Source organism: Gymnogyps californianus, chromosome 5 (assembly GCF_018139145.2).
Source record: "Gymnogyps californianus isolate 813 chromosome 5, ASM1813914v2, whole genome shotgun sequence".
NCBI lineage: Eukaryota > Metazoa > Chordata > Aves > Accipitriformes > Cathartidae > Gymnogyps > Gymnogyps californianus.
The window spans coordinates 28,255,239-28,281,529 of record NC_059475.1 but is presented as its reverse complement, the minus strand read 5'-3'; the positions used below and the strand labels follow the sequence as shown (position 1 = coordinate 28,281,529).

The 26,291-nt window shown below is 50.9% G+C and overlaps 2 protein-coding genes across 4 annotated transcripts in view; one reads left to right on the top strand and one right to left on the bottom strand.

Annotated features, from left to right (window-relative positions):
- Positions 1 to 21,181, top strand: part of LOC127016994 (transmembrane protein 263-like) — a 207,694-nt gene extending 186,513 nt beyond the window's left edge. For 2 of the 3 annotated variants that reach the window (XM_050897864.1, XM_050897863.1), the window contains exon 3: positions 16,216 to 16,825. In XM_050897864.1, coding sequence (XP_050753821.1) covers positions 16,216 to 16,502 — 287 coding nt within the window. In that variant the 3' untranslated portion in view covers positions 16,503 to 16,825. Of the gene's footprint in view, positions 1 to 16,215; positions 16,826 to 17,067 lie in introns of those variants that run through there. The other variant, XR_007766535.1, reaches the window with a different exon arrangement.
- Positions 21,182 to 24,315: 3,134 nt separating this feature from the next.
- On the bottom strand, positions 24,316 to 25,718 carry CHST1 (carbohydrate sulfotransferase 1). Its single transcript, XM_050898069.1, has one exon. It carries the CDS (start codon positions 25,716 to 25,718, stop codon positions 24,459 to 24,461), a length of 1,260 nt encoding a protein of 419 aa, XP_050754026.1. The 3' UTR covers positions 24,316 to 24,458.
- Positions 25,719 to 26,291: the final 573 nt, after the last annotated feature.

Here is a 26,291-nt window from a genome sequence, read left to right as displayed (position 1 = left end):
GTGCAATTTCATAGCTCCTGGGTGGGTTTTTTTCCAGGTTGCTGTCAGCTTAAAAAATTCTCACTGAGGTCATTAATGCAGTGAAGTTGTGTGAGCCGTGAGGGCCTGGGTCGGGAAGCCGTGAGCCTCCATGGCACCAGGGGACAGAGGAGAGGAGACCAGCAGCGTTACAATGGGCCTGCTTGGATGCCGCTCCCCCGTGCTGACCCGACGCCAGTCCCATATCTTTGTCCTCCTGTTCCCTCTCCTCCTCCTTTCACAGCGGAAATCAGTCCCACCAAGCGAGTCTAACTTGCAATGAAGTCTTCATAGTTAAGCTGCTGACTCCAGAGAAAAACTGAAATCCTCATCAATCATTTTGCCTATACAATATCTCTCAGTAGGCAAATTTTCTGCTGGCAGCATCCGCTGTCACTCTTGAATCTTTTTGCAAAGTGCCGTTTGGTAGCTCCAGCCTATACACTAAACTTGAGAGAATTTGGAGTCTCACATCAGGCATCTGTGCCATTCTGAGTTTCCAAACTAAATGATTTACTTCATAAGTAACAAACTGATCAACCGTGATCCTAGAGCAGGAAAGGTGGGGGGCAGAAGGTATTGGACTTTGCTAGCTAAGCAGGCTCAGACATGAACTGGGGGGTCTCCCAGAAAACTAAATAGGTGGCACAACACAGCTTGTTTAGCCTAAATCAACGTTAAATCAATCAACATTAAACCAACACTGATTCTGCTTTTGCAGGTCCTGCATTGTAATTAAACATGAACTTAAGATGCTCATCCTGAAAGTTTGCAACCCGTGTTGAGATGTTGAAGTAGTGGCCACCTTCTGAAGTTTGTCAGGATATGTGACATTTCAGCCAGGTGGTTACTGCCATCCTGACTGCTCAGAGAGAACTGAGTATCTTGAAAACTTACAGTGTTTTCTGAGATCAGGTTCAGTCTTTCTAGCCAAATTTTAGTATTTCCAGACCTAACCACTGCTTTTCCATTTCCTGCTGTTTATGGATGGAAAGTTTGGTGTTCCAAAATCTGTCATCTCAATGCAAGTTAATTCCCAGATGAGCTTCATTTTCCATGGAGACCCTCGATAGGTTGTGGGGCAGAGGAGGCAGGTGAAGGTAGAAGTGGGTGGACTCCAGCGTTGCCTGTGTCTGTGCAGCAGTTCAGTTGCTTTCCGGGCAATCAAGACCAGCTGGACTGAATACCTAGAAGTGCTACTCCATACACACCAGCTCTGTCTCGGTGCACTGGCTCCTGGGAAGCTCTGGTATGTAGAATCCAACCATCATCAGGGCTTGCCATAAGGATAAATTTGCAAGCAGACCATTTTTGGCTCTTGCTGAAGCAGTTTCTGAAAAGAGCCCTTCTTTCTGTCTTTCCTCCACCTCCCTTTCAGAGACATGACCAATGTTTTCCACAAATGGAGAAGTTTACAGTTCCCCACACATCACAGTCCCTGCCAGAAATTTTGTTTTAGTTGCCACAGCAACAACTTAACGAATTTTTAAAGCCCCTGCCACTGGCCGTGCCTCTGCCCTGTTTGTTCTTCCTGTGCATTTCCCCAGCACCGCACGAGGCTGCAGAGGCAGTGACTGAGAGCTCTAATAACCCAGTAATGGATCCAATTATGGCCGTTAGTGCTTCTGTTGAGAATACATGAATAAGTAAATCCGTGCATAAGGATGAAAGAGTGTGTTTTTAAAGCTGCCTGAGCAGTCTCTGGGAGTGGTGGCCATGTTGCTCTTGCGAAGCCCTGGTGGAGGGCAGCAGCTGAGGACTCGGCAGCCGCTCAGCTCCCCTCCGGACCACGCAGGGCCACAGGCTCCCTATGAGTTGTTAATGTGGTCACTAGCTGGTGGCTGTTGACTTACAGGCATGGCCTCACACCACAAGCATTTGTTTGTGTTTGTTGCAGTTGCACTTCAGGTGCCTCTGTGGGGCTGACAGAGCCTCTCTGTTGGTGGCAGCCACACACACAATAAATAGTGCTCCACTTTCAGTAGAAAGTGTCACCATGTTCGCATGGTTATGGGGGTTGTGGCTGGGAATGGACCAGGCAGGACAGAAAAAGCGCTAGCAAACTTTTGCAGGAAATGTTCCACTCTTTGAGTGCTGTTTCATCAGTGCAGGATGATCCTTGCATCCTCTTGCATCTTCACACCACCAGAAAATCTGTTACTTCCTCTAACTATCACTGGGTCTTCCTTCACCATCTACTGATAGCACAGAGGCATCCATCCTCACCCGGCTGTCACCCATGGTGACACATGCTTGTGGTCTTCTGTCATCCATGAGTTGATCAGATGGGGAAAGGTGCCCTCTTTCGATCATGATGGTTTCCTTCCTTGTCTGCCTCTTCCTAGCTGATGCATGGTTTGGTAGGAGAATAAATGTCTTTTGGACAGCATATGGCAGATTCTGAGGAGGGGCAGTCCTGAATGTCGGCTGTCCCAGTGCTGGCTCCTCAGATGTCAGAAGGGAGCTGGAGGGGCAGGCATCTGAGCAGGAGAGGTTGGCTGCAGCAGACCTTTCAGCAAGCAGTGCCCTGTTCCTTCTCCTGTTCCGTGCATATCTGTGGCAGCAGGGGGAGACAGTCACACCCCAAGATTCAGTCAGTGAGATCGTTGCACCCAAAGTCATTTGTAGGCACCAACTCCTAATGTTGTGCATAACCAACCAGGAATCCTTACGCTTGTTCTCGCCACTCTTCCCCTTCCCGTGTCATAGTCCATTTGTCCCCGAGCCCCACGGTTGCACAGCTGCGCTGCCTGGGTTTATTTTTCTGGTGCTCTCAGAGTGTCTCTATATGGATTGGGACAAACTGGCTGCCAGAAACTATGGTGGTAATTCCTCAAAGTCAGTCTTCCGTGCTTTATGGTGTATGGGTTGGTGAATCTCTTGAGAAAATTATGTCCTATAAGATACCTAGTTGCCCTTGTGAGCCTGTGAGCGCAAGGCTGATGGTCTCCCATTAGCATTCAGAAGACAAGAAAGAGCTGTGAAAGGGAACCGGCATTAGTTTTTTCTGAATTGAAACTACTATTTTCTGATGAGTTGTTGGAGGGCTGCTTTACAAATCAGCCTGTGAGGAGTAGGCTGGGAAAGGCTGACAATACATCTGTTACTGGATGTAGATGTCCCCTTGAAACCTGGGATTCATTTCTACACACTACATGCTCGTTCTATATAGCCTTTCTTTCTGAAGTGAGATCTCGTTTTCCTGCCCTACAGGGCTTTGCAGTATTAGCCTGCTCTTGTTAACTGCTGGAAATCTGAAATACTAGGGTAGGAATTACAGTTTGGAAGAGGTCCCCAAAAGCAGTTTCTGGAGAGTGAGCCCATTTTACATATAGATCTGCCCATGTGATCCAGGTCCCAAGAAAAGTTTAAAGTACTCCGCAAAATAAGGTATTCTTTGTCATCTCCCAGACATCAGGGAGGCTAAGAGAGTTAAAAGGAGGGCTCGTCTCCTCCCTGCTCAGCTGATACCTCCAGAAAAAGGAGTGATTCTTTTCCCCCCTCACCTGGCGTCACCTAGCTATGTCACAGCAGAGTTCATTTCTGTTATGCATCATTAATCTGAGTTTCTAATAGTAAAGACACTGAACTTGGTCGACAGAGAAGTTAACAACCAGTTTGCTGGAGTCCTAACGGTTCATCACTTAGCCTTGGTTATTAACTGCAGGCAAGGACCAGTTTCTGGGAGATAATTGGGGTCATAAACAATAGCTGTGTAATGGAGACTGTGCCCTAGGAGAGGGACTAAACATATTCAGCTGCAAGAAACTTACTGCCTTTGGATTGCATCCAGGTGCTGCCATCAGCCAGCTAGAGTTCAGACAGCCAAGCTGTTGCTGTAGGGGAAGAGAGGCCTTTAGTGCTCAGCAGATAGCATCTATCTGTGCTCAGGATGGCCCCTAGGTGGAAAGAAGTTTGAATGTAGCCACAGGAGGCTTGATAAAACTTCTTAAGCAGAAATCTGGAAGGTGCGGATCGGAGGCCATGTGTCTTTTGGTCCATTTCAGAAACAGGATTCAGCATTTAGGAGTGGTAAGTTCTGCAGCCTGGGTTAGGGTTGGTGGTGTCAGTTGGATTTTCCAAGTTGAAGGCGTCTGAGGGTTCAAGTGGCCCCCTTAGGTTGTTCTGGCTGAATGGTGAACAGGACTGCAAATGTCCTGCTGCCACAGCTTTCACTTGAGCAGATGTGTGCTTGTGCACAGCAGGCATGAAATGTATGCGCAGGGTCTCCTAGGCCATTTGCGCTCTGCTGTAGTGTTGTTGGAGAATTAAGATTTCTCTGCCTGGAACTCCTTAATACAGAGTTGGTTTGTTGCTAGGAAAAAAGTCCAGAAAAGCACCATTAAGAGCTAGGAGGGTATTAAAATAGAAAGGATTTTTGTTTGTACTTTCTAAAATAACACCCAGTTTCTGACTACTGAGCCCATTAAGAATCCCTGCTGCGGACACAATGTACACAGGGGTTCTCCAGGCCATGACAAGATGTTTTCTTTCAGTGGAGAGCTTGTTGGGACTGGAAGATAGCTTGATGGGATTTCTGATGTGGCATCAGCCTCTGATTAGATTCATGTCACTCCAGTCGTTCCCTGTATGCATCTGATTGGAAACAAAGGGAGGAAAATAAAGGTGCAAATGAGTTTCTGTAATGATTGCACTAGCCACGCTAGAGTGTGGCATGTTGGGATCTGGAGTTTCTGAAGGTTTTATCCTGTCGAGAATGAGGGTAGCATGTGCATGCATGTGGACCACGAGCTGAGCTGGGCACCCTGATGTGAAAGCTGGGAAGGTACCTGACACACAGATCCCGCAGCTCTGTACCATGGTACTTGAAAGCATCCTTGGATACTCCCTCATTTTTAAAGGAATCAATCGTTCTGCCCTGTTGCTTCCCATGTGTACAGAACTGCAGAAGAAAATTTAAGGGGAATCTGTGGAGGAGGGTAATGTTGCCCTTCATTTTCCAATAGCAAAAGCATGCAGCATTGCCAGGCTGGGCTACATTACAGAATCAAGACAGTAAATGTTGTCTTAACGTGGGGACCTGAAAGGCTGCTGTAGGTGTGCAGCTGAATTTTTTCCACTGAGCCCTTTGCTCTGACAGCAAAGTCTGGCTTTGCTTGGCTTTGATTCAAAACAGGTAGGTACCAGAGAAGGGCAGTGATCCCGCAGGGTTCTCAGGTTCTCCAGGCTTACAGCCTTCCCCAGCACATCACTATCCCAGTCAAGCATATGGGAGGATTTTCAGCAGTTGGTAAAGTGAATGAGAGCAGACGTATTAGCAATATTTCTGATACAGGTCTCTCATGAAATCTCTGCTGGGAACTGGGTTCACCAGGCTGAGGGGATGTCTTTGAGTTAAGGAAGGTCCTGCTGAAACTGGCGGGAGGTTGTTTGACGTCCCCCCTCCCGGTGCCGCAGAGATGCACTGCAGGCTAGAAACTCCTCAGGAGAACTAGAAACAGAGCAGGGAGGGAATCAGGCTCTCTGTCTGCACCCACTACAATTCTGGTACGTTATGGTCAACTGGTCTTCTCCAGGCAGTGACAGGGGATACCCCGAGCTAGAGTCAAGACTGACTCAGGAGAAAGCCAAGAGGTGACAGGGGCTCCTCCCTTTCAGATAAAGCAGAGCCTGTTTATCACTGCTTGGCAGTGGGGGAAAGCAAGCATAGACAGACCTCCCAAGAGAGGCTGAGAGTGTAGGGCTGAGCTGGTGGCTGCGCCGAAGAGGTGAGCGGGAGTCTCTCTTATTCCAGATATTCCTCCAACTATATGAAGCACTAATCTCAAAGGGAGGCCTAGATATCCCAGAGAGCCAAACTAGACCCTGGCTCCATGGCAGTCCTGCTGCAGCATCAGAGGAAATCCAGTTTACCTGCTGCACCAGCCAGAGCCTTTCGGTAACCACCGGGAGGCCAAATGTGCGTGGGATCCCTGCTGTACCATATTGAAATCTGCCCTGGAAAGAGCAAGAACATGAATATGGAAGGAAGCAAAGGAACTGTCACACTCGTGACTTCACGTTCCTAAGCAGCAGCTCTTTGTCTGTGCAGCACAGAGGAAGAGGTTTGATGTCTCCTTGGGCAGTGTTAGTGCTACCTCTAATTTATGCATTCAGGGCTGAGATTTCCAGGTGGCAGGCTCTCTGGAAGCACAACGGGTAGGACCAGCTGGCTCACTTTGAAGCGACAGAGGCGAGGGGACACACAAGAGGTTTGGGCGTAGAGCTGGGGTGTGATTTTTGCACCGGAATAGATCTAATAGTCTGAGGCATGGATGGGTCCTGTCCTTCCCCATTCAGCCTAGCTGTGGGGGAGGGATGCTCTGCCTGTTCATCTGTTTGCTCCCAGAGGCAGCATACCTGCCCACTCATGACTGCAGCGCTCTCCCCTTGACAGCTGAGATGGGGAATGAGTTTTTGAGACTATGCCATCAAACACCTACCACCAGCAGAATAACAAAGACCCTATTCTGCCCATTGCTGGCATGCTGAAGCGTGAGCCGGCAAGCATATTCGTGCCTCCCGAGTAAATCCCCAGCTCAGCTGCTTCTGTAGCACACAACTTTTAGCTTAACTGCCTTGTTATCCTTTGGATGGACAGAAAGACTCCTGGATAGCCTCTGGGATGAATGGGTCATTTCTCTGAGTCGAAAAATCTTCACTCAGACCTTAGGTCAGTTAAAATTTGTGGCTTTGCTTTTTGAGCTGCCATCCATTTTTTCCTTCAGTTCCTCCATGTGCCTTGGAGAGGGGTGGGGAGCACATAATCAGAATAAATGGGGAATTTCTGGATTTCTCACTGGTACTAGCCATCCTGCTGGAAAGCATCAGCATCCATTGCTCAGCTGCTCCAGGAGTGGGAAGAGGAAATGCCTGAACCTGGGTCTTCCCCTATTAGCAAGGCAGGATATGTTCCCAACTTCACTGGGAGTATTTTTGGACAAATTCTCAGATATCTCAGCTGTAAAATGCTTGAGTGACAATCATGTGTTCCCATAAGGTAGAGAGATTAAGCCTTTAATAATAAGGTGGCAGAGTACACAAAATATTCACGGCAGTTGATGAACAAGCAGAGGAGACTTTTGGTGTCTGATCTTGGCAGCTTGGAGCACCTTCCTGCTGGTTAGATGTGACTGTCTTTCTCTCCCATGCCCCTTCCCAAACTGCTGCTGGGACCAAACTTCAGGCACTTTTTGATAAATTGTGAGTTAGCAATATTGTCATGGGAAGGACTTCTAGCCTCACTGGACAGAGGAGGCTTAGCTGAGTCTGCCTTTGTTTAAAATCCACTGGGTAGCACTAGAGCATGGAAGAAAAGTCATTTCTTACATAAGCTTGGATTATGTTATTTACTCTCCATTGTTTGTAAGGGCCTCATAGAACTGTGAAAATGACCTTTATTTCTCTATGGATTTTGTCCTTTTTCATTTTACAAATATTGATTTTTTTTTTTTCCTCCTGTGTCTTTATCAGAGCTGAATTAACAAGGCTGTTTAACAAGAGCCTCTGATTCATTTGGGGTCTTTCTGTGCCAGGTACTATCACAAGCAGCTGAAAGCAGCTCAGTGAAGAATGTGCAACCGCTGTTACAGAATTGACAGAGGAGGTGATGTGCCCTGACAAGAGCTGAGCTAGCATGGGTCAAAGAGCAGGCTTAAAAAGATGGTCTCTTCAGCCTGGGCACAAATGCTAGGAAGAGTTGTTTGTAAGGAATAAAATTTTATGTCTGAAAGCTCTCCTCTTCAGACCATTAAAGCTTGAGGCCACTCAAAATCATTGAGTCTACTGGATTAATTCCAGTTCCACCCACAGATCCCCAAGTGAAATCAAGAGCCCATATTCACAGCAGGAGGTGATTCCTGTCCTTGTGATCCAAAATCTCAGTGTCGCAGTGATGAGACTCCAATAGGAAAAGGAGCCATTGGTGCAGCTTTATATGCTCTTTCTTGCCAGGCTTTTAAGCAAGCCTCTTGACTGATTGAAGAGCTTGTAGGTGGAGCAGAGAGTGGAAATTGAAGGCAGACAGGAACATAAAGTTCAAACAAACTAAGTCTGATGGCCACTTTTGATGCTTTTAACACAAGTGAGAGGAAAGGTTTAGCCTAGCTGATAGCTGTCCCTTGCTGTTCATACTTGCCATAATGCACCATTGCAGTTTCTTGCGCAGGACCCGGAGGCTGGCGAGGGTAGGGAGGAAGCAGCCACTGTGCACAGTTCTCTGGGGCAAGCTGAAATCTGCTGCCTTTCGGGGTCACGTCTCTACTCTGTCAGTGGCCTTGAGACATCCTATAGGTTGTTTTAGTGACCTGTCTGGCCAGTAGCAAAAGCCTGACCTTCCTGCATATATTCCATCTTGAGAAAAAGAGATGTCATGATGGAGATAGAGGTGGTGTGTCCAGATTTCTTTCTTCCTGAACAGGCAACACCACTTGTAGCTTTGCTCTAGGACTCTCCTGTGGGCTCATCTTTCTTACAACCTATACACTGTGGTAGGAGGTGACATTTGCTTCAAATGAGACAAGGGTTTCCTTAAACCAGCTGTTGTACAAGCCTATAAAAAGGGCAAGTCCTCATCCTTAAGCACTTATGATTTATATCAGAGGATGGCAAACTTTCGAGGACTTTGTCCCAGTGTGCACTTCTTTCTCTCTGAGATGAGAGGTTAAGTATGCCAGTGGGAGCTGGGAGATTGTCTCTAAGAAGCACCATGAGGCCAATCAGTTAGTGCTCATTAGTTTCCCCTCTGCAAAGGGTGGACTCCTGCCTTTCCCAGCTTGCTGGGCTCAGCAGAGCTGGGCCTAGCTCCTGCCTGCCAGCCCACTCTACTGCAGGCCATGCGGGATCCCCAGCGTGCTGTCTGGGCAGTCACACCACCCATGGCTGAAACAGACCAGTAAGATGGAGAGGAAGCAGAGGAGATGTAGCTGTTACTCAACAGGTCAGCAATAATGCTGAGAACAGAGCTGGGTCTCTGGGCTCCTACCTGATCCACGTCCTTTCTAGTAGATGATGCTGTCTGTCCCGCAACTCACTTGCGTTTTTCTAGAGCAGAAGGAGCATTACCTCTGGGCTGTGGGCCATCCTGGTCTTCAGCATCATTAGAGACCATGTCTATGCCACCAGAGTAGCTGAAGTCTTGTAAACCTGGAGAGGAAATAAGGAATTAAGAATCAAAAGGGTCCCAGGGTATCCTGGTTGAAGGAGACTCTGGCTGTTCCTTACAGGCTGTTACAGCTATATAAAAGATATTTCTGGATCAAGAAAACAGTCGTCTTCTGCAGGAGGGCAAAGCACAGGAACTGCTAATTTTTTTCAAGAATAAGAAACCCATCTCAGGGCAGATCTTGGCTCTGAATTGAAAGCACTTGGGAAGTGAGAGGACAAGTTTATATTCCTCCTCCAATTAATATCTCTTCTTGCAAAGTGAAACAGTTCAACAAAAAGAGTGAAAATGGCATTCAGCTGCTGCTTGGGCCATTTAGCAGGTGTGTGTGAGGCTGGAGAGTGTCCTTGGGCTGACTCAAGGTGTGTCAAATGCTTTAACCACTGAGTTATTAGCTGCTCTGAGGCCGATCTCCCTGAATTCTCTTTTCAATGGAAGTTTCAACAGTACCACCATGTATTTACAAACAATTTCTGTTTCGGTGACACGATGCTTCCCAACAAAGAGTCAGAAAACTCCCAACCAACTCTAAGCCTCACACTTCCAGAGTCAGAGCTTTGGCTGCTTCTCCCTGAAGGCTCAGCCGAGGAAAACAAGCCACTCCATATCACTGTTCGTTTACCCTCCTGAACCCTGTCTCTCAGTGCTTCAAGGTAGATGCTTCAGCAGTTAATACTGCTCCTGGGGCATGTGCAAGGAACAATTAAAGCTCATTGTGCCAGTGAAGAGCCCTGGGGTGACCTGGGCTGTGGAGACAGCTGCCCCCATTTTGCTGTATGCAGCAGCTTCCCGAACAATCCTGTTGCAGAGAGAGGTGAGTATGTCTTGCTGATTGCAGAGTTAAAGTTTAAAACTCAAGGGCTAAACTCAATGTGGCATTTCTAGGCTTTTTGCTGGTGGCAGCCGTCTTGGTTTGTAGCATTCAGCGCCTGGGCAGAGCAGGGCTGGGGAGAGCACAGCTGCTGAGCCTGCGAAGCCATTTCCAACCAGCTGCAGCATAGGACTGATGGCAGGAGTGAAGCACGAGTGTTTAAAGAACAAACACTTTGTAGTGCTCCCTTTAACACTTTGCCTGTGACACTGCAGGATCTAGATCTTTGATCCTAAAATGACAGAAAGGACATGAACAGCAGTTCCTTCATCTGAGACATAAATGCTTGCTACAGCTGTGCCCCGCAAGGATCAGCTAAGCCTTCTCCAAGCTGCAGGCAGGAGGCTTGGAAGAAGGCAGTGTCGGCCATTCCCTGGAGAAGGCTCCTGCTAGGTGGTATACAGCGAGATTTCATTTGTGCCCAGCAGTCAGAGTGGTCTCTGCCTGCTTCAGCTGCTTGTGCTAGAAGAGGAGTATATCACCCAAATGGGAAGTCTCAGCTACAGGATAAACTTGTGTAGCTCCACAATAGCAGGATGGTATGGGTGGGGAGGGGGCAAGCTTTTCTTTTGCCTTTGTGACTTGTCTGGAAACTGGAAACCTCTCTGGAGAGAAATTGGAAGTTGTCATTGGCATCTCTACTGAGAATGTCAACAGGAATCTGTCAGCGCCAGTCATGATGCTACAAACACAATTACCTTGTTTAAAGCACCGCACCAACTGTACCTAATTAACCTTCATGACAGCACAGCAATACAAGGAAATAGGGATCATTAACTTCAGCTTCGCTTTACAAAAGGGGAAAAGAAGCAGCAGTGCCAGCCCCATGCATTTCAAATTGAGGTAGGCTTGGAAAAATCACAAGGTTAAAAATAACAATAATCCATTTGGGGTTCTCAGAGCCTTAAGAGTGCACTTGAATCAAACTTTCAGGTTTTTCTTCAAGAAATACCAGGACTGGAAACTTCTCTCCCGTACACGCTTTTTTGTGACTCAACAACCAAGGCTTTTAGAAAATCACACATTCTCAATCACAGTGATGCAGAGGCAATAAAGGTCAGAGCGATTTGCTCAGTGTTGCTTAAAAATCAGCTGGGCAAAGCTGGGACTAGACTGTGTGAGTATCTGACCCTCCACCCCCTGCTTGTTCCTCCAGACCGAACATTTTTCTAGGTGGGGGAACCCGCCTAAATCCACCAGTGGTCACTTAATAGCTGCCAGAGGCGTAATTCAGGCTTGAACTAGTGACCTCATCCCTTCCTCTGACATCTTCTGAGGGACAGACTGATGACACTGACTGTTTACATTTTGGTCTCTGAGCCAGCCCAGCTCCTTTGCCTGGGGCCCAGCAGGGATGGAAGGGTCCTAAAGATGCAAAAACAGTGCTGCTCCCTGACACTGCTTTTCTGGCTTGGGGCTGTTTTTATAACTTAGTAGGGAAGAGCAACTTGTATAAGTCCTTTTTAAAGTAGAGTTTTCCCTGCCTGTCGTATCACCTGCCGGCAGGGGCCGAGGGGAAGAATAACGCCTGTGCCATTTGTACTGGGCACCAGCACAGGCTATCATTTTGTCTCACCAAATAAATGCAATGCAAAGCCCTGAGGAGTCGCCGTGGCAGCTTTGAAAGTTGTATCTGTTATTACCAACAAACTGATCTCACTTCTGCCCTGAGTCATAGATGCTGTCAGGATCAGATGAGAAGACCCGGGTTTGTCTGGAGCCCCAGCAAGCAGGACCCCTGCTCTGGAGAGAAGCCAGTGGGGACTGCAGAGGGCTGTGGCCGAGGAGGAGAGCCTGTTGTGTGGGGTGCTGACCCCAGCCCAGAGAGCCGGCATTCATACAGGAGTGTGTTTTATTCATCTCTTTTTCTCCTTCTTCTTCAGTTCTAAGCTGACATGGGGTGAAGTGAAGCTGAAGGGAAGGGACCCTTGAAAAGGCTAGGTCATTGATGGAAAGGAAAAAGGGCTTGGCAGATGGTGAAGAGCTTTCATGAGCAGTGTGGGCTGTGGCCGGCTCCAGGGAACAGAATTGTTCCCCTGCTAGGGCTGTGTGTCTGTCTCTCTTGATTATTTTGTGTATTTCATCTCTGCTGTCTCGCCCTTAATCTGGGCTCCTGTGTGCCAACAAAATGCTTAGCTCACTCCATTGTCTGAGAGACTAATTTGCACTGTAAATCTGATGCTTATCTTACATGACAGCTTAGTGTGGGGTTTATTGCAGTCCTGAAGACAAACTAACTGGGGATGGCTAGAAAGCTTTCGACACATCATCTGGAGTATAGAACAAATACAACCTATTTGAGCTTGCTGCCGGGTTAGGATATGGCCCCTTGTGGCTGGGGTCACAAGGGATTTCTCTTTCTCAGATCTATTCAAACCTGAGTTTGTTTGGGTTTTTTTTTATGGTACAGCTTCTGTTCTGTGTTGGAGCTGTTGGAATTCTTCTGGAACAGCCTCCCACCCTCCTAGGGCCAGGTCCTCCATCCCTGCTACCTGTGGAGTTTTAAGGACCGTGAGAGTGGCTGCAGACCAGGTGCAGGCAGCGTGTGAGCACTGGTACTCCAGTGTGCTGCAGCTTCGTTGTCTCTGCCTAGCTTAATCAGAAAGAACCTTTGTCCTTGTCTTTCTTCATTAGTATTTCCTGACACTTTCTCCAATATGTTTTAGCTCTTTGCTGGCAGAGTAACATCCCCCCTCAATCTTGTCTGCAGTTGCCTCCTCTCTGGTCCCTGGGCTGTCCACCTGCAGGCATTCACATATCATCTAAGAGGTTTCCACACTAGTGTTGTTCAGATAGCTGGGCAGCGCCAGAGGCCTAAATGCTCCTACAGAGGGGTTCCAGGTAGCCTCAGACACAGGTTTACCTGGGGAGAGCCAGGAAGATTATTGCTGCTTTGATATAACTCTTGGTTCTGCAGCTGAGCACGCCAGTAGGTGTTTAATGCCCAGAGCTTCTGCATTGCAGTTCTCTGGGACACAAAGGATCCTGCTTCCCCAGACAGGGGAGCGGGAACACAAGACCTGCCATCCTCAGAGGATGGTGTTAGTTTGGAGGACCAGTCTGATTTTCACTGAGTCCTGCTTTACAGTTGCATGGATTTCTGGACCCCTCTGTTCTTCCCGCCTTCGATCTGAAGACAAAACACAAAAATGGCTGTACTGGATAAGCTGTGTGCAGCAGTTGCAGGGCTGGCAACTGAACTGGAAATGGGGCCAAGGGGTCTCAGTAACATTGAGGGAGAGGAGAAAAAAAACACTCAGAGAAATTGTTGAGGAATAGGTAAGCAATGGGTATACTGGGTAGAACTGTAGCTGCTTGGGCTACACCAGAAACTCTGTACTGGCCCCTCTCAAACCCCATTTTGCTGCCCAGGTTATCAGACAGATGTGTAACCTAAGGCTTATTCCAAGTCATCAGAGCTGGTGAACACCAGACTCCTCACAGGCACCATCCTGAGACCTGCCCCAGGGAGAGCTCTGTACAGCCTGGGAAAAGCTCAAGGGAGGACGTACGATTCCGAGAAGACTCCAAAATCTGCAGAATTTTAGAAGAATCCTGGACAGAAATACCTAGGAAAGGATCATCACACCACCTAATTCAGGCTCATGCCTAGTCTAGGTTAGGCTACTGTATGCAGCCTCCTCTGAAGAAGCCCCCTTCTCTTCCCTGGCTAGAAATGGAGTCAGAGGAATTGAATCACCTTGCTTAAACTTCTATGTTAAATGCCTGAAAGTTAGCAATTTGAATCTGAAGACAGCTTAATTTGTTTCCTAAGAGGCCTGGAAAATTCCCCTTTCCCACAGATAACGTGGTGCAACCTGAGAGTCCCCGGTGTGAGTAGCTGGCCTCCTGTCTGCCCCAGTGCTTGTAACACAGGCAGCAGCTCTGGTCCGTTTGGCAAGGTCAGGTTGTCCCTTCAGCCGTGTGCATCCAGCACCCTGGAGCAGCTGGTGCTTCCAGGGATAAAACCCATGCCCTGCTGCTGCTGCTGAGTGTTTTCTGTCAGACTTCTGGTTGGTTTGTTTAAAAAAAAAAGAAAAAAAAAAAAAGAAAAAAGCTTGTTTTCCAGCAGCACTTAGAGACTCTACTGTGTTGCGTGACATGTGGACAACGGGAAGATTGTCTCTGCTCCAAAGAATTCACAGGATAGCTTGGCAGAAGTACACTGAATAGCAGATGTGGTGAAGACACGGCGTGAGAGAAGTTAGTAACAGTAAGAGGAAGGCTTACTTAGGCTTAGACTGACTAGGTCTGACATCTCCATCAAGCGGGGTGTGCAGCGTGCGAAGGCCCCGCAACTTGCTGAGTGGTTGGGCCAGCCTCCCGGCACTCCCAAGGTCTTTGCTTGCTGGCGAAGGAAATCCACTGCCTACATCAGTGTTGGCTCTAATCTGTGTGGAAATGAAAGTGGGTGGAGTCATCAAAGGAGGGTTTCTAGGTAGAGTTTTCTGCTGCCTGGAATATTACTCACAATCAAGGAAGGAAGCTGCTGCAGGGCTGGATAAACAAGGGGGCTTTCTTCTCAGGGGGCGGGGAGCTTAGGGGGGCAGTGGGGGGAGCTGAGAGTGTGGGAGCGTGCAGTGGAAGGGCTAGGATCTCAAAAGAGAAAGTGCATTCAGCCAGCAGCTCTCAGCTACCTGCCATTAGCTGTATTAAGCTTGTCCACCCGCTTAGGTTAGCGGTGCATCCATTTGTGCAGCCCAGTCTGAGCGGGCGGCTGAACTGGGATGCCGCAGCCGGGGTGTCTCCCTCTTTGGTCCCAGGGACAGATGCCAGGCCTGTCCCCACACCCGTGCCGGGGGGACGGGTGCGTGCAGGGCTGTGCAGTGCAGACTGGCTCCTTCCTTGGGGCGCTGATGAAGCCTCTGCAGTGCTCTGCTCTGAGGCAGTGGCTAGTGCTGACACGGCCCCTGTCCTGGGCTCTCTGCAGAGGCATGACTGCACCATGGTTTTATGCAGGCTTTCAGAAAGCCATTTCCATCCCTGTCATTTCCCCACTTCTCAGGAAATGGGATGCGCATTTAGCAGGGGGCTAAAGCCCTCCTGCTGCATCAGCGCTGTGCAACCTCTCTTCTGAGTAGGTAATGGGTTAGAAGGGCTGCTGCTGCTCCAGGGATCCTGTATTCCCAGCTGGCGCTTGCTTTTTTCCTGCCAGGATTGCTTTATTGTATTTTTGCAATTACTAGTAACTCATCTCGTGTATGGAACTGGCAGTGAATCAGAAGTCAGAGTATCCAAAATATCTCGCTCCACGAAAAGAGCAGCTCCTCCTTTGCTGCCTGCACGCAGCGTTGTTAGCTGACGCAAAGGGAGAGGATTGTGTGGAGGCCGGCAGGAGAGCTGTCAGGTTTGAATCCCGTGAGTAGCAGTTCCGAGTCAACCCTTTCCCAAGAAGTGGTGAGCTGTGAACGTTATGTCTGCAGTATTGTGGGCAGGTGCGATGGCAGCTTGGGTGCGTACATCATGCTGGCCTTGATCCAGTTGGCACAGGTAAACCAGCAGTGACATAGTGTAGCAACTTAAGCACTGTCTTAACACTATTAAATACGTAGCTGAGATCTCCGGAGGGCTTGTACAACCTGAGGTGATGTTTGTGTCACTGTATCTTTACCGCAGTTTGCTATCTGTGCTAGCTCAATTACAGTTCTCGCAGATAGGTCTGTGCCGTGCCTCAGTCCCGCATCTGACATTAGCGCAGACCTGCCTCCAAACAGATGCTTCCGAGGACCTGCAGGCCACACAAACGTCAGCTGTTGCTGTCTGCAGTTCGTGCCTCCTATGCTGGCATTATTCTTTGTGATTTACTGGTGTTAGCCAACACATAGGGGAGGGGAATTGCATCTCTTGTTAGTGGGATTTGCTTTGCATTGCAGCACTGAGGCTTGCAAGCTAGGGGCTGTAACTGAGCCACCTTCTTCCCTTCTCTGTCACATGAGCAATTGTGCTCCCACTCCCTACCCTCCCAAAGTCCTCTCCTGCCATGCTGTAGGCCTGGGATCGCCCTGGTTCCTCCTTCAGGCACTGAGAGGTCTGGGGCTGCAAGGCCCTGCACATACGGGAGCATGTGGTGTGGTGGACAACCCTCCTGCGCTGGAAGAGGTGCCCAGGGAGAAGGTCTTCAGCATGGACACTTCTGACTTTCCCTTTCTCTCTCTCCCCGCAGATGCCAGCAAGGACCATCCACAGCAGCAGGCAGGGGTGATCTGGAGAGTGACGGGCGGCCTGTTTAGTATCACCCGGGGAGCCGTGGGGGCCACGTTGGGAGGAGTTGCCTGGGTGGGCAGCAAGAGCCTGGAGCTCACCAAAACAGCTGTGACCAGCGTCCCCGCTGCTGGCGTCGGACTGGTGAAGGGCGGCGTCTCAGCAGTGACCGGCGGCGTCGGAGCCGTGGGCAGTGCGGTCGCCAGCAAAGTCCCTTTCACCACAAAGAAGAAGGACAAGGCTGACTAATCCCTGTTGCAGCTCCCTTCCAGAAGATCAACCTGCCCATACTCTCCCCCTACACAGCACCTCTTTGAGTTGGAACCAGCCGCTTCAGGGAGGGTCAAGCACCCAAGCAGATTCTGGCTGCAGCCTGCTCAGCACCGCCTGCCTGGCTCAGAGCTCACAGAGCCGCTGTCAATGCCTTTCACTCCCATCACCTACTGGGAACCATCTTTACTCCGAGGGCTTTAAAGGCGCCGTTGTCACTGTCTGGCAGTTTCTTTCCTCCTTTCTTGGTCTTGTAAGCACAGAGGAGTGTGAGAGGGTGTCAGGCTCCATCTGGCTGGAGGTGGGGGGAGTAATGGGAGGGGGAGGAACTACGCCTGGCTTGAAGTGTGGGTTGTGTAGTCAAATTCAACTTCAGCTGGGAAGACAGCCTCTGAAACACCCCTTCCCTTGGTTCTGGGAGGTGTGTTTGAGGGGTCTGCCTGGCGGAGAACCGTAGAAGAAAGTCCCATTAACACAAAGGAGAGATACCGTGAAGAGGGGGAAGCCTCCCTCCTGCCCTGCACCTCTTACCTTTTCTTTGCAGGGCCTGTCTCACAAGCTGCTCGCAATCACGTACTCCCTGGCTGAATTGCACCCTTCAGAGAAGGAACCCTCAAGCTCAGCAGAGCAGCTCCGGGGATGATGCCACACAAGAGTATGATATGTCCTGGGCCATCAACTTCTGCACAGATTTTCTTGGTGAGAGGCAGGAGGATGAAAGCTGCTCTGTGTTCCCATTTGGGGAAGGAGCTGACAGTGGCATCTGCCAGGCCTCTGTGATATTGCAGCACAGGTAGTGATGTTCCAGAGAGACAAACCAGGCCTTTGAGTTTGACCCTTGAAGTCTTTGCAGTGTCCCCATCTGCAACAGGGGCATTTTGACTCTAGGCCACACTCTCACTCCACAGACGTCACTAGTAACCATGAGCAAGCATGGTCCCAAATGCCACCCAAGTTCTGCTGCAGGGAGGGAGGGGAGGCAGAGAGCATTGCTCTCCCCATGACTTGGCACCCCGGGAGCGGTGGCCTGGGTGTGAGCGGGCTGCACCGTGTTGGAGAACACTTCCCCAAAGGGCTGAGCGTGCTCCAGCGGCAGCCAGCCTGCACGGGGCACCAGCAACTCCTCCTCCACACGCTGTTCCTGGGGCTCCAGCCTGCCTCCTGTAAATGACCATGTTGCACTAAATAGCCCACCCACACTCGTAGTGCCGCAGAAACCCAGACACCTGCATCCATCTGGGAGTCACAGCCATCCTCAGCCTGGCCCATGATGCTCAAGGGGCCGTGTGGCATCGCACACGCACACACACGCACACACAACACACACACTCACTCCAAGGTCCCCTGTAATTCTTGGGATGAGGAAAGCCACAGGCTCCACCATTAACTCTGCTGCTCCTGGCTTTGGCAGGTGATCAGCCTAGGTCGTTAGGTGTTGGATGCATAGGCAGGTGAAGCAGTGCTTGTGCTGTATTTTATAAATATGCATCTATGTTAGCGTGTGTGTATGTATCAGTCCACAGGCATGTCTTCAGCCAGGTAAACAAAACTGTGCCGCTGCCGCAGAGGAGTTTACATAGTCATCTTCGGCACTTCCAGCATATAGTTTTTATATAGGGTCCTGGTCAAAACAAAAATCATGTTTTAGAGGATGTTTTCCCCTCTGTTGCTCAAGAACGTAGTTTATTGAAACCAAAGGAATGTGAAAAATCCCCTTTCTCCCGTCTATGCGGTTTGTTTACTTTCTGCCCTATCTTTTGGACATTGAAGCCAACTTCCTTGATCTTCATTTCCCGTTGGAGGTCGTTGCGCTTCCTGGCTGCTTTCTTATGCTTGGGACTCAGGCATCAGGGAATATTTAAGTACAACCCTCCCCGCCACCATTTTTGCTGAATGTTCTTGGGCTTGTGAAGCAGTTTTCATTCTGACCTTTATTAAATCCACATTTTGGACCTGACATAAGTTGCTGTGTCCCTGTGCTAGTCACACTGGTGTTAGTCTCTCTCCGTATCCTTTGCTGGGTAGTCCCTGCTGTTTGCAGTGGCAAGAAGTTGCTGATCTCCACAGTGTGTTACTCTTGATAGCATGAGAGTGGTTTAACCTACATCTTTGTTTCTGAAGAGGAAACAGCATTTTGTATGTGTGTGCATTTCCTCACTTTGTCTCTTTTGTTCTGGTGAAGGCCAAGTTGACCCAAACTTGTCGGTTTTGTCTCTGAAGGCAGCAGCTTCACAGAAAGATCAGGCCTTGATGCGTGCCTGCACTTCACTGGGATGCTTGTGGCAGTTGGCAAGGCCAGAAGAAGTCTTGTCTGTTCTTCCTTTGTCTCAAACGCCTTGCAAAGCAGGAGGACAGTTTGCACTGCGTGAATCTCCGCTCACTGCTCTCCCTGAGCGCATCTTGTTTCTTATTCCAGTCACAGACTGCTCCTGAAGCCAGCTCTAACCCCAAAGCTAAAAGCTGCTTGTGCGTAACTAGCTGTGCTGTCACCAGCCCTCTTAGAAAGACAGTATCTTACCAGTTGGGACAGAAGACAGTCTTCTTCCTAACTGCCTCTCCCAGGCCTTGGACAGGAGAAAGTAGTGTCTAAGGGGCTTTGCTTCACTGGCCACCCCTGGGCAGGTGATGGGAAGCTCGTCATGCTTTTGGCTAACTAGTATCCCACACAGGCTCTTGCTGGGGGAGGCAATACATCCTTCCCACGCTTTTGTGTGCAGGCACTGTGTGTGCAGAGCAGGCATGGCAAATGGGATAAAGGTGCATTAAGGAAGGCCATCGGGGCCCTGAGGGTTTCCCATCTTTTTATTTCTGCTCTTCTGTGCGTCCTTGCAGTAAAGGGAGTAAAGCTCTCCATTTGTCTGGAACTGCCATTTCCTTGCGGGATAGCCTGGAGAAGGCGAGAAGAGGTGTGAGGGGAACTCACAGCCTAAATCGCTGTTCTTACAGCCCAGCTAACGGAGAACTCATGGACCATAAATAGCAAAAAAGATCAAATTAGCAGGCAAGGGTAGAAGATTAAATCTACTCCAAAACCAGGGCCTCACACTGCTTAACAGGCATTCAGGAATACATAACTATGCAGGACTCAAAGGCCTCTGGAAAGTATGTCTCTGTTAGCGTGCTAGGCCTGCTTGATTCATCCAGGTGACCCAGCCCCAGGCTGCTTTTCTGGGCACTCTCGTGCCAGAGCAGAAGGAAAACTGGGTCGGTGTTCCCAGTCTAAGAGCAAAGACACTTCCTGACAGCTTTGGTTGCAGGACGGTAGGATCTGGATTGGATGGGGAAGCTGTTGGCTCATGGTGGATGCCCCATCTTTCCTCCTCCCCCACTACAGAGACTCCAGCCAGCTCAGAGTCCACCTGGGCCACTGGTGCAGCCCTTCTTCCACCACCCCTTCGTGGTAAGAAGGGCAAAAACTACATTGTGCGTAAATCCTGTTGCTACTAGATGAGAGGGCATGGTACAAAATAGGGGGGGGGCAGCACCAAGGTGGAGGGAAGGATTGAAGGGAGTTAGTACAAGGAAGATCACCAGTTTTCAGGTGACAGTGAGAAGATGAGGAGGGACTGGTGACAGGAGGAGGCAAGGAGTGGGGGAGCAAGAAAAGGGTGAGCGTGGAGGGAATTTGTTTCTTAGGACAGGCTCTGAATCAGAGGATGAACACAATTGAGTTTGTCCTAGGGAAGAGCACAGAAAGGGAAGTGGATGAATGTGGGTTTTAGTGTGTGGTGGTGGTCCACACCTGGCTGGTGCCCTGCATCCATAGTAGTTAGTGATGATTGCTGGGGGTTTCCATTTAGATAGATCAGTGTGCTCAACGGATGGTCCAAGCGCCAGATCAGCTCCCTCCTTACCACCCCCCCTTCCCAGATGTCCCCCAGGCTTTTGTCATGATCTCCCCGTGGTGGGGCTGGCTTTCCCCCATGGTGGAGGTGGGATGTGGCCCTACATGCAGCCCTGTGCCCTGCCGCGGCTGGACGTTCCCCGTGCGCAAGGAACGTGCCCCGGCTGAGAGGAGAGCCCACAGGCACATCCTCTCCTCCCTTTTCCCTTTGCTCATCTCATTATCCTTCACTTTTGTTTTTTATCCCTCCCGTAGCTTTCTGTCTTGCCCCTGGATAGAGCTCTCCAAAGCTCTTGCCGAGACCTTCATTAAACATCCACACTCATATTGGCTGGGAGGGCAGAGAGGGTGATTCTGCCCCCCCAGCTCCCCTGGCTGGTAGAGAAGTGCATGTCTTCCACCCCTCTCTGTCCCCTTGTGTTTTGTGTGTGGAAACTCTTAACCCACTTCTTTTCCTCTGGGTTCCCTCGTTGGCTCTTGTCCCTGTGGGTGGGTTATTTCTGTCTCCATTGCAAAGTCATCCTTGTAAAAACAACAGCGTGAGTGGGAATGTGGAGATGGCTAGAGAGAGCCACAAGCTGCTGGGACAGATGCCGGGGCCTGACTCTGCTTCTCTAGGAGCTGAGGAGCCCTTTGGCAACCCAAAACCGTCACTGCGGCCATGCGGTCCCAGGCTCCAGAGAACACTTTTGTTCTTTATCATTTCATTGTCTGTAATTGGTTTCCTACTGAATTTGTTTGCTTGGTTTGTTTTGCAGTGTGTTTCTGGGAATATTCTGCATCTCTGTATTTTAATTACAGTAAAATTTGAGGATAAAAACCTTGGTTGTGCTGGCTCTTCTTTCCAGTGGGGGGAAGTGAGGAGAGGAAGCGCAGCTGAAGGAAGATTAACGTTAGAGATTCCTTGGGAAATCACATCTCTCCCCTAAGGGCTCTACATGAGGCACCAAGCAAGGCTGAACCTCCATCCCTGCTTAAACTAGGACATGGCTTTCAACCGCAATTCAAAAGCCATTTTGCTGCAGGCGCATTTCCTGATTGGAACAGTAAGAACAGTTTGGATAAGACTTCTAAACTCAATTTCTTGTGTTGGTTTAAAGACCAGTGCATGAGAGGACTTTCGGGCCGGGGACAGCTGGCCTAGCCCTCAAAGTGGGACCTCGGCAGCCGAAAACAGGAAATTTTGCCTCTACAGCCACTGTTCCTTCATGCAGGTTTGCATAGACACTTTTCCCAGCTGAGGAAGCGAAAAGCCTCATTCCCCCTGCATCAGCCTGCCCTTCCTGCAGAAGAAGGCAGTTTGACATCCCTCCCCAAAGCTGCAGGGGAGCCCTGTGGGGCAGCCAGACCCTCTGCATTTGCTCCCTGGTTGTCAGGCAGTGTGGGTGCTGGCAGGGGGCACAGCCAGCCACCGTGGCCACCTCACCCGCTCCACAGGCACTTACCCAGGGCAGAGCTGCCCGATGCTCCCGGGAACACACAGCCCTCATGCAGGGAAGATTGCAGCCCAACGGCCGGGCTGTGCTGGATCGGGCTCCAGACAGGGTGTCTTTTTTACTGGGTCGAGGCCAGGAGCCAACAGCTCAGCATTTGTGTAGTGCTGACGAAAGGATTAATTTAGTAACTAATAACGGGGCAATCAAGCCATTTATTTGGTTGACATTTTGCTGCCAGCTGCCTGGTAAGAGCAGCGTGCAGCCTGCTGATGAGGCTGGCTGTGGCCACCTCTGCCACCTGCCCCACTCCTCCGTCCTTGCTCGCAGACACAGCCGGGGCAGCGTGGCTTGGGAGGCACTGAGCCAGTGGCAGGAGCAGGTTTGGTGGTGGAGGTAAGGTGAAGGCACCTGGGGTGGGGGTCTCTCCCAGGAGCTGCCCCCATGACCACTGTGGGGAGGCAGATGGGGGAAGTGCCCATCCCACAGCACATGCATGCCGTCACCCCATTCCTCCTCACGGGGCTGGAGCTGGCCATGTCGCCTTGCAGACAGTGCAGATGAATTACAGGTGCTCCAGCTGCGAGCCCTGAGGAGGGGCTGTCAGATACATCACCCCTGCTCACCTTTTCTGCAGCCCAGCTGGAGCAGGTTTGCCATGTTAAGCCAGGTTGCAAAACAGCACTAACAAGCTGTGCCTCCAGAGGTCTTTAAAGGGGGAAAAGGGTACTGGAGAATCACCTATATTCACAGCTTTCCTCTGCCTTGCCCAGGCAGCGGGTGTGCAGGCAGTATCCCAGCTCCCTGTGTGCAACTGCAGCACCCAGTCGCACCTTCTCCCAAGTAAGAGCTCGGGCTGGAAGCTGGTGGGCAGCAGACCTCGGAAGAGACCTTTGGAGAGGAGACCTGCCCAGGCAGGTGGGCTGTGGGTGGCTCAAGCACCCCTGTGCCAGGAGCGGGTCCAACACTGGGAGTGTGCAGGTGTGGGTAGATGTGACCAGCCATGGTCACATCTCTCTGTGGGTCCCTGCCCTGCTTGGCTGCAGGAGCAACAGAGCTGGGAGACTCCTGGGGTGTTGCTGTCCTCTGTCCCCTGGGGACTGGCCCCAGTGGCTTCCCATCTACAGCTGCTCGTGGTCTGCGGGATGTGCCTCGAGGGCTGGGTTGTTTGGAGGACTCTCTCCCAGCTGGGCCGGAGGAGCTGGTCGGCTGTTGCAGCAGGCAGGGATCACACACACCAGCAACGTCTTGTGTCAGGCTCTCGGTGCTCTGCTGCAGTGCAGTATTGCTCCTGCCCTGCGTACCCGGCTTCCCTGTCCAGCTGCTTGCTGCCCTGCTAAGCCTGCAGGCCCTGCATGGCAGGGGCTCACTCGCTGCCTGCAAGGTGCCTTGCTCACGAGGGCCCTGCTTCCGCAGGCAGCTCACAAAGAAAAATTCGTGCGTTGCCAGGACCATCTTCTTGTTTGCTCGTTTTCATTCTGGCAGTTCTATGACCTAAACTCGAGCACTTTTCTCTGGTCCTCCAGGGCAGGGCACACCAACGCTGGCATCAACAGTGTCAGACGTGGCGGGGGCAACGAGGGGCAGCCTGATGGGGCCGGGCTCACCATGCTGGTGCCGTGAGCCCTCTGGGGCCGGGCACTTCGGCAAGTCCCGTGCCCCCACGCAGGCCAACAAGCTCTCAGGTCTGTAAGTAACCACAGGTTCTCACTTTTGGCTTAACTACTTGCATTTTGACACACTTCAGCTGCAAACATGTGCATGCCCAAGGAGGCGACTGCAGTTCCCTGCTGCCCTTGGGGGCTGTAGTGTCTGCTCCCCCCAGCCTTGCCCCCACCTGCTCCCAGCCTCGTAGGAGCCAGGCAGACCAGGAGACGCTGCTCTCTGCCTGTTGGTGCATCCACCCCAGTTTAGTCATTGAGGTCTTTCAGCTGAAGTTCACCCCCAAGTCAGTTTTATTGCACTTTTATTTACAGAAAACACAGAAATAAAGCATTAAATGTGTTGGGCTTTTACCAAACCACCCAATCACTTTTTCCCCCCTTTTTTTTTTCTTTTGTGGGTTTTTGGCACAAAGAAATGTCACAGGTGTTACCAAACAACCATGTACGAGCAGCTGACCCAACTGCCCAGCCCAATAACAGGACTTAAACAGACAGACATGTCACACTGAGATCAAAAACTAGGAGGTTGTTCCACGTTCAGCTTCCAGTCTAACCTGCTCATCGGGGGCAAGGGAAGTTATTCTGGAGGGGTTGACACCATTCATAAATTATATTTATATTTACCTCTTACATTGTAAAAGTAAACAGTGCAAAAGTACAGTACCCCAGGTACCCTTCGGTTTGGAAAGCTTGAAGGTTGCTTTATACATTTTGTGTGTTTTGTAAACATTGTTACCCATCCACAGTTCTAGCTCTTGCTTGGAGAGACCCGACTCCTCTTGCGTCCGAAACGTATTGAGGGGCAGCAATCGCTTCCCCTGGACTTAGCTGTTGAGATTCCCGCTCAAAGTTTAGTGCAAATTTTGGAGAGAAAAAGACGAGAGAGGGAAGGGGTGGGGGGGTGGGGGGGAGACACACAAAACAAAACAAAACAAAAAAATAAGGCAACAGTTAGAAACAGTCCGTATCAAAACCGAGCCCCCCCGGGGCTGCCTTAGGAGAAGGGCAGGAAGTCTCTCTCCTCCACCAGGCTGATGGAAAGGTTCTTCAGCTCCTCCTCGGAGCCAGCGGTTTTGTAGCCGAGCTGTGCCAGCACCTGCTGGCAGGCGTGCTGGGTGAACGCCACGATCTCGTAGGACAGCCGGAACCGCCACTTCTCCGCTGTCGCCGCTGAGTTGCGCACCGTCCCGTACTTGTGTTTGGAGGAGGACCTGTCTCCTCGGGTGTTGTTCTGTATCCAGCGCTCAATGTTGCTGTCCATGGGGATGCCCAGGAAGTCGTAGATCTCCTCGGTCTTTTTCATGGGGTTCCTGGCCAGGTCTTCATACCGCACCAGCATGTACTTGCCCTTGAGCCACGGTGGCCGGTTGAGGCCGGTGGACACGGAGTTCCAGAAGTCCTCACACACCGTGGTGAGCTGGGTCACGTCCAGGTTGTACGGCTTCCTGCCAGTACCATCCCAGATCCTCCACAGCCGGTACGTGTCCCGGAAGGTCTCGCTCCGGGACGCCAGGATTCCCCGGGGGTCCCTCACCAGCTGGATGACCTTCAAGTTCAGCCGCGGGTCCTCCACCAGGGCCCGGAGGTCGCTGACCTCGGGCACCCGCACGGTTTTGATGGCCACGTGCCCGTGCTCTCTGCAGGACTCGGTGGCCAGCGTCAGGTTCAAGGTCCCGCACTTCTTCACGCAGTCTCCCTCCTCCAGGTGGAGGTCGATGGCTCCCAGGGACTCGCAGACGGGCGGCGAGCACAGGGCCTTGCTGGCTCCCCTGCGGAAGAGGCGGTCAGTGGTGTGGTTGACAGGCTGGGGTTTGATGTAGTTCTCCAAGAAGTAGAGGTCGCAGTCATACAGGCTCCTCAGCAGGTCTCGGCTGGCCCCCAGCATGACCCGCCTGTCCGTTGTACTCTTGCTCTGGGTCAGCTTTGGGATCAGGGTGTACTGGACATGGTAGAGGGGCTCAAATAAATAGAAGACATCGAAGTGCTGGTTAAACAGCTGCCCGACAAACGAGGAGCCGCTGCGGGTGGTGGCGAGGATGAGGACGTGCGTCTTCCTGGAGAGGTTATACGAGAAAGTGGGGCTCTCATCACACAGCCTGTCAGCCGCATCAGTGTCCTGGCTCAGGTTGCAGTTCACAGGGTTGGGGATAGGGCAGCTGTGGAAGGACTTGGCGGTGAAGGTCCGGATTGCTGTGTACTGGATCGCAATGGATGCCAAGGCTAGTAGGAGGACAGCCTTCCAGGAACATTGCATGGCTGGTCACCTTCATGGAGCTTCTTCACAGGTCGTCTCGGTGTCTGCAACCCAACAGAGAAGTCATGGGTTTAGCAAGGACTGCCAAGGAGGACCCAAGTATCTTACTGCTGGAGATACCAACAAACACCCTCCCAATGCGTGTACATCAGCCATAACCACATGGACCCCAGTCACACACTGCAGAGCCCTGTTTCAGAGGAGAGGAAGACCAGGCAGAGGCTGGCAAGCCTGAAGAGACACTTCCAGCCAGGACTTCAGCCCCAGGGACTGCTTCCTTCCAGGCTGGGGGTGTACACAAATCCTGTGCCCCATGGCTCACCCCATGCCCTGCGGCCCAGGCAGGGGGATGTTAGAGCCTGGTGGCCACACCGTCTATGTGCCTCCATCCAGCTGCTGCGAACTCTCCTCCCCAGCTGCCTTGTGAGTCACTTGTCACCCCATCAGCCAGTGCCTTCGACACCCAGTGCAGGAGCCATAGCAGGGAAAGGGCAGGGGATGGTGCCAAGCACCGCCTGGAGAGCCTTGTCTCCATCCTTCCTGTCCAGCTGGCTGGACAAAGCATGGCCCATC

Coding starts and splice junctions, on each gene's coding strand:
- CHST1 (XM_050898069.1), bottom strand. CDS start 25,718: ATGCAATGTTCCTGGAAGGCTGTCCTCCTACTAGCCTTGGCATCCATT.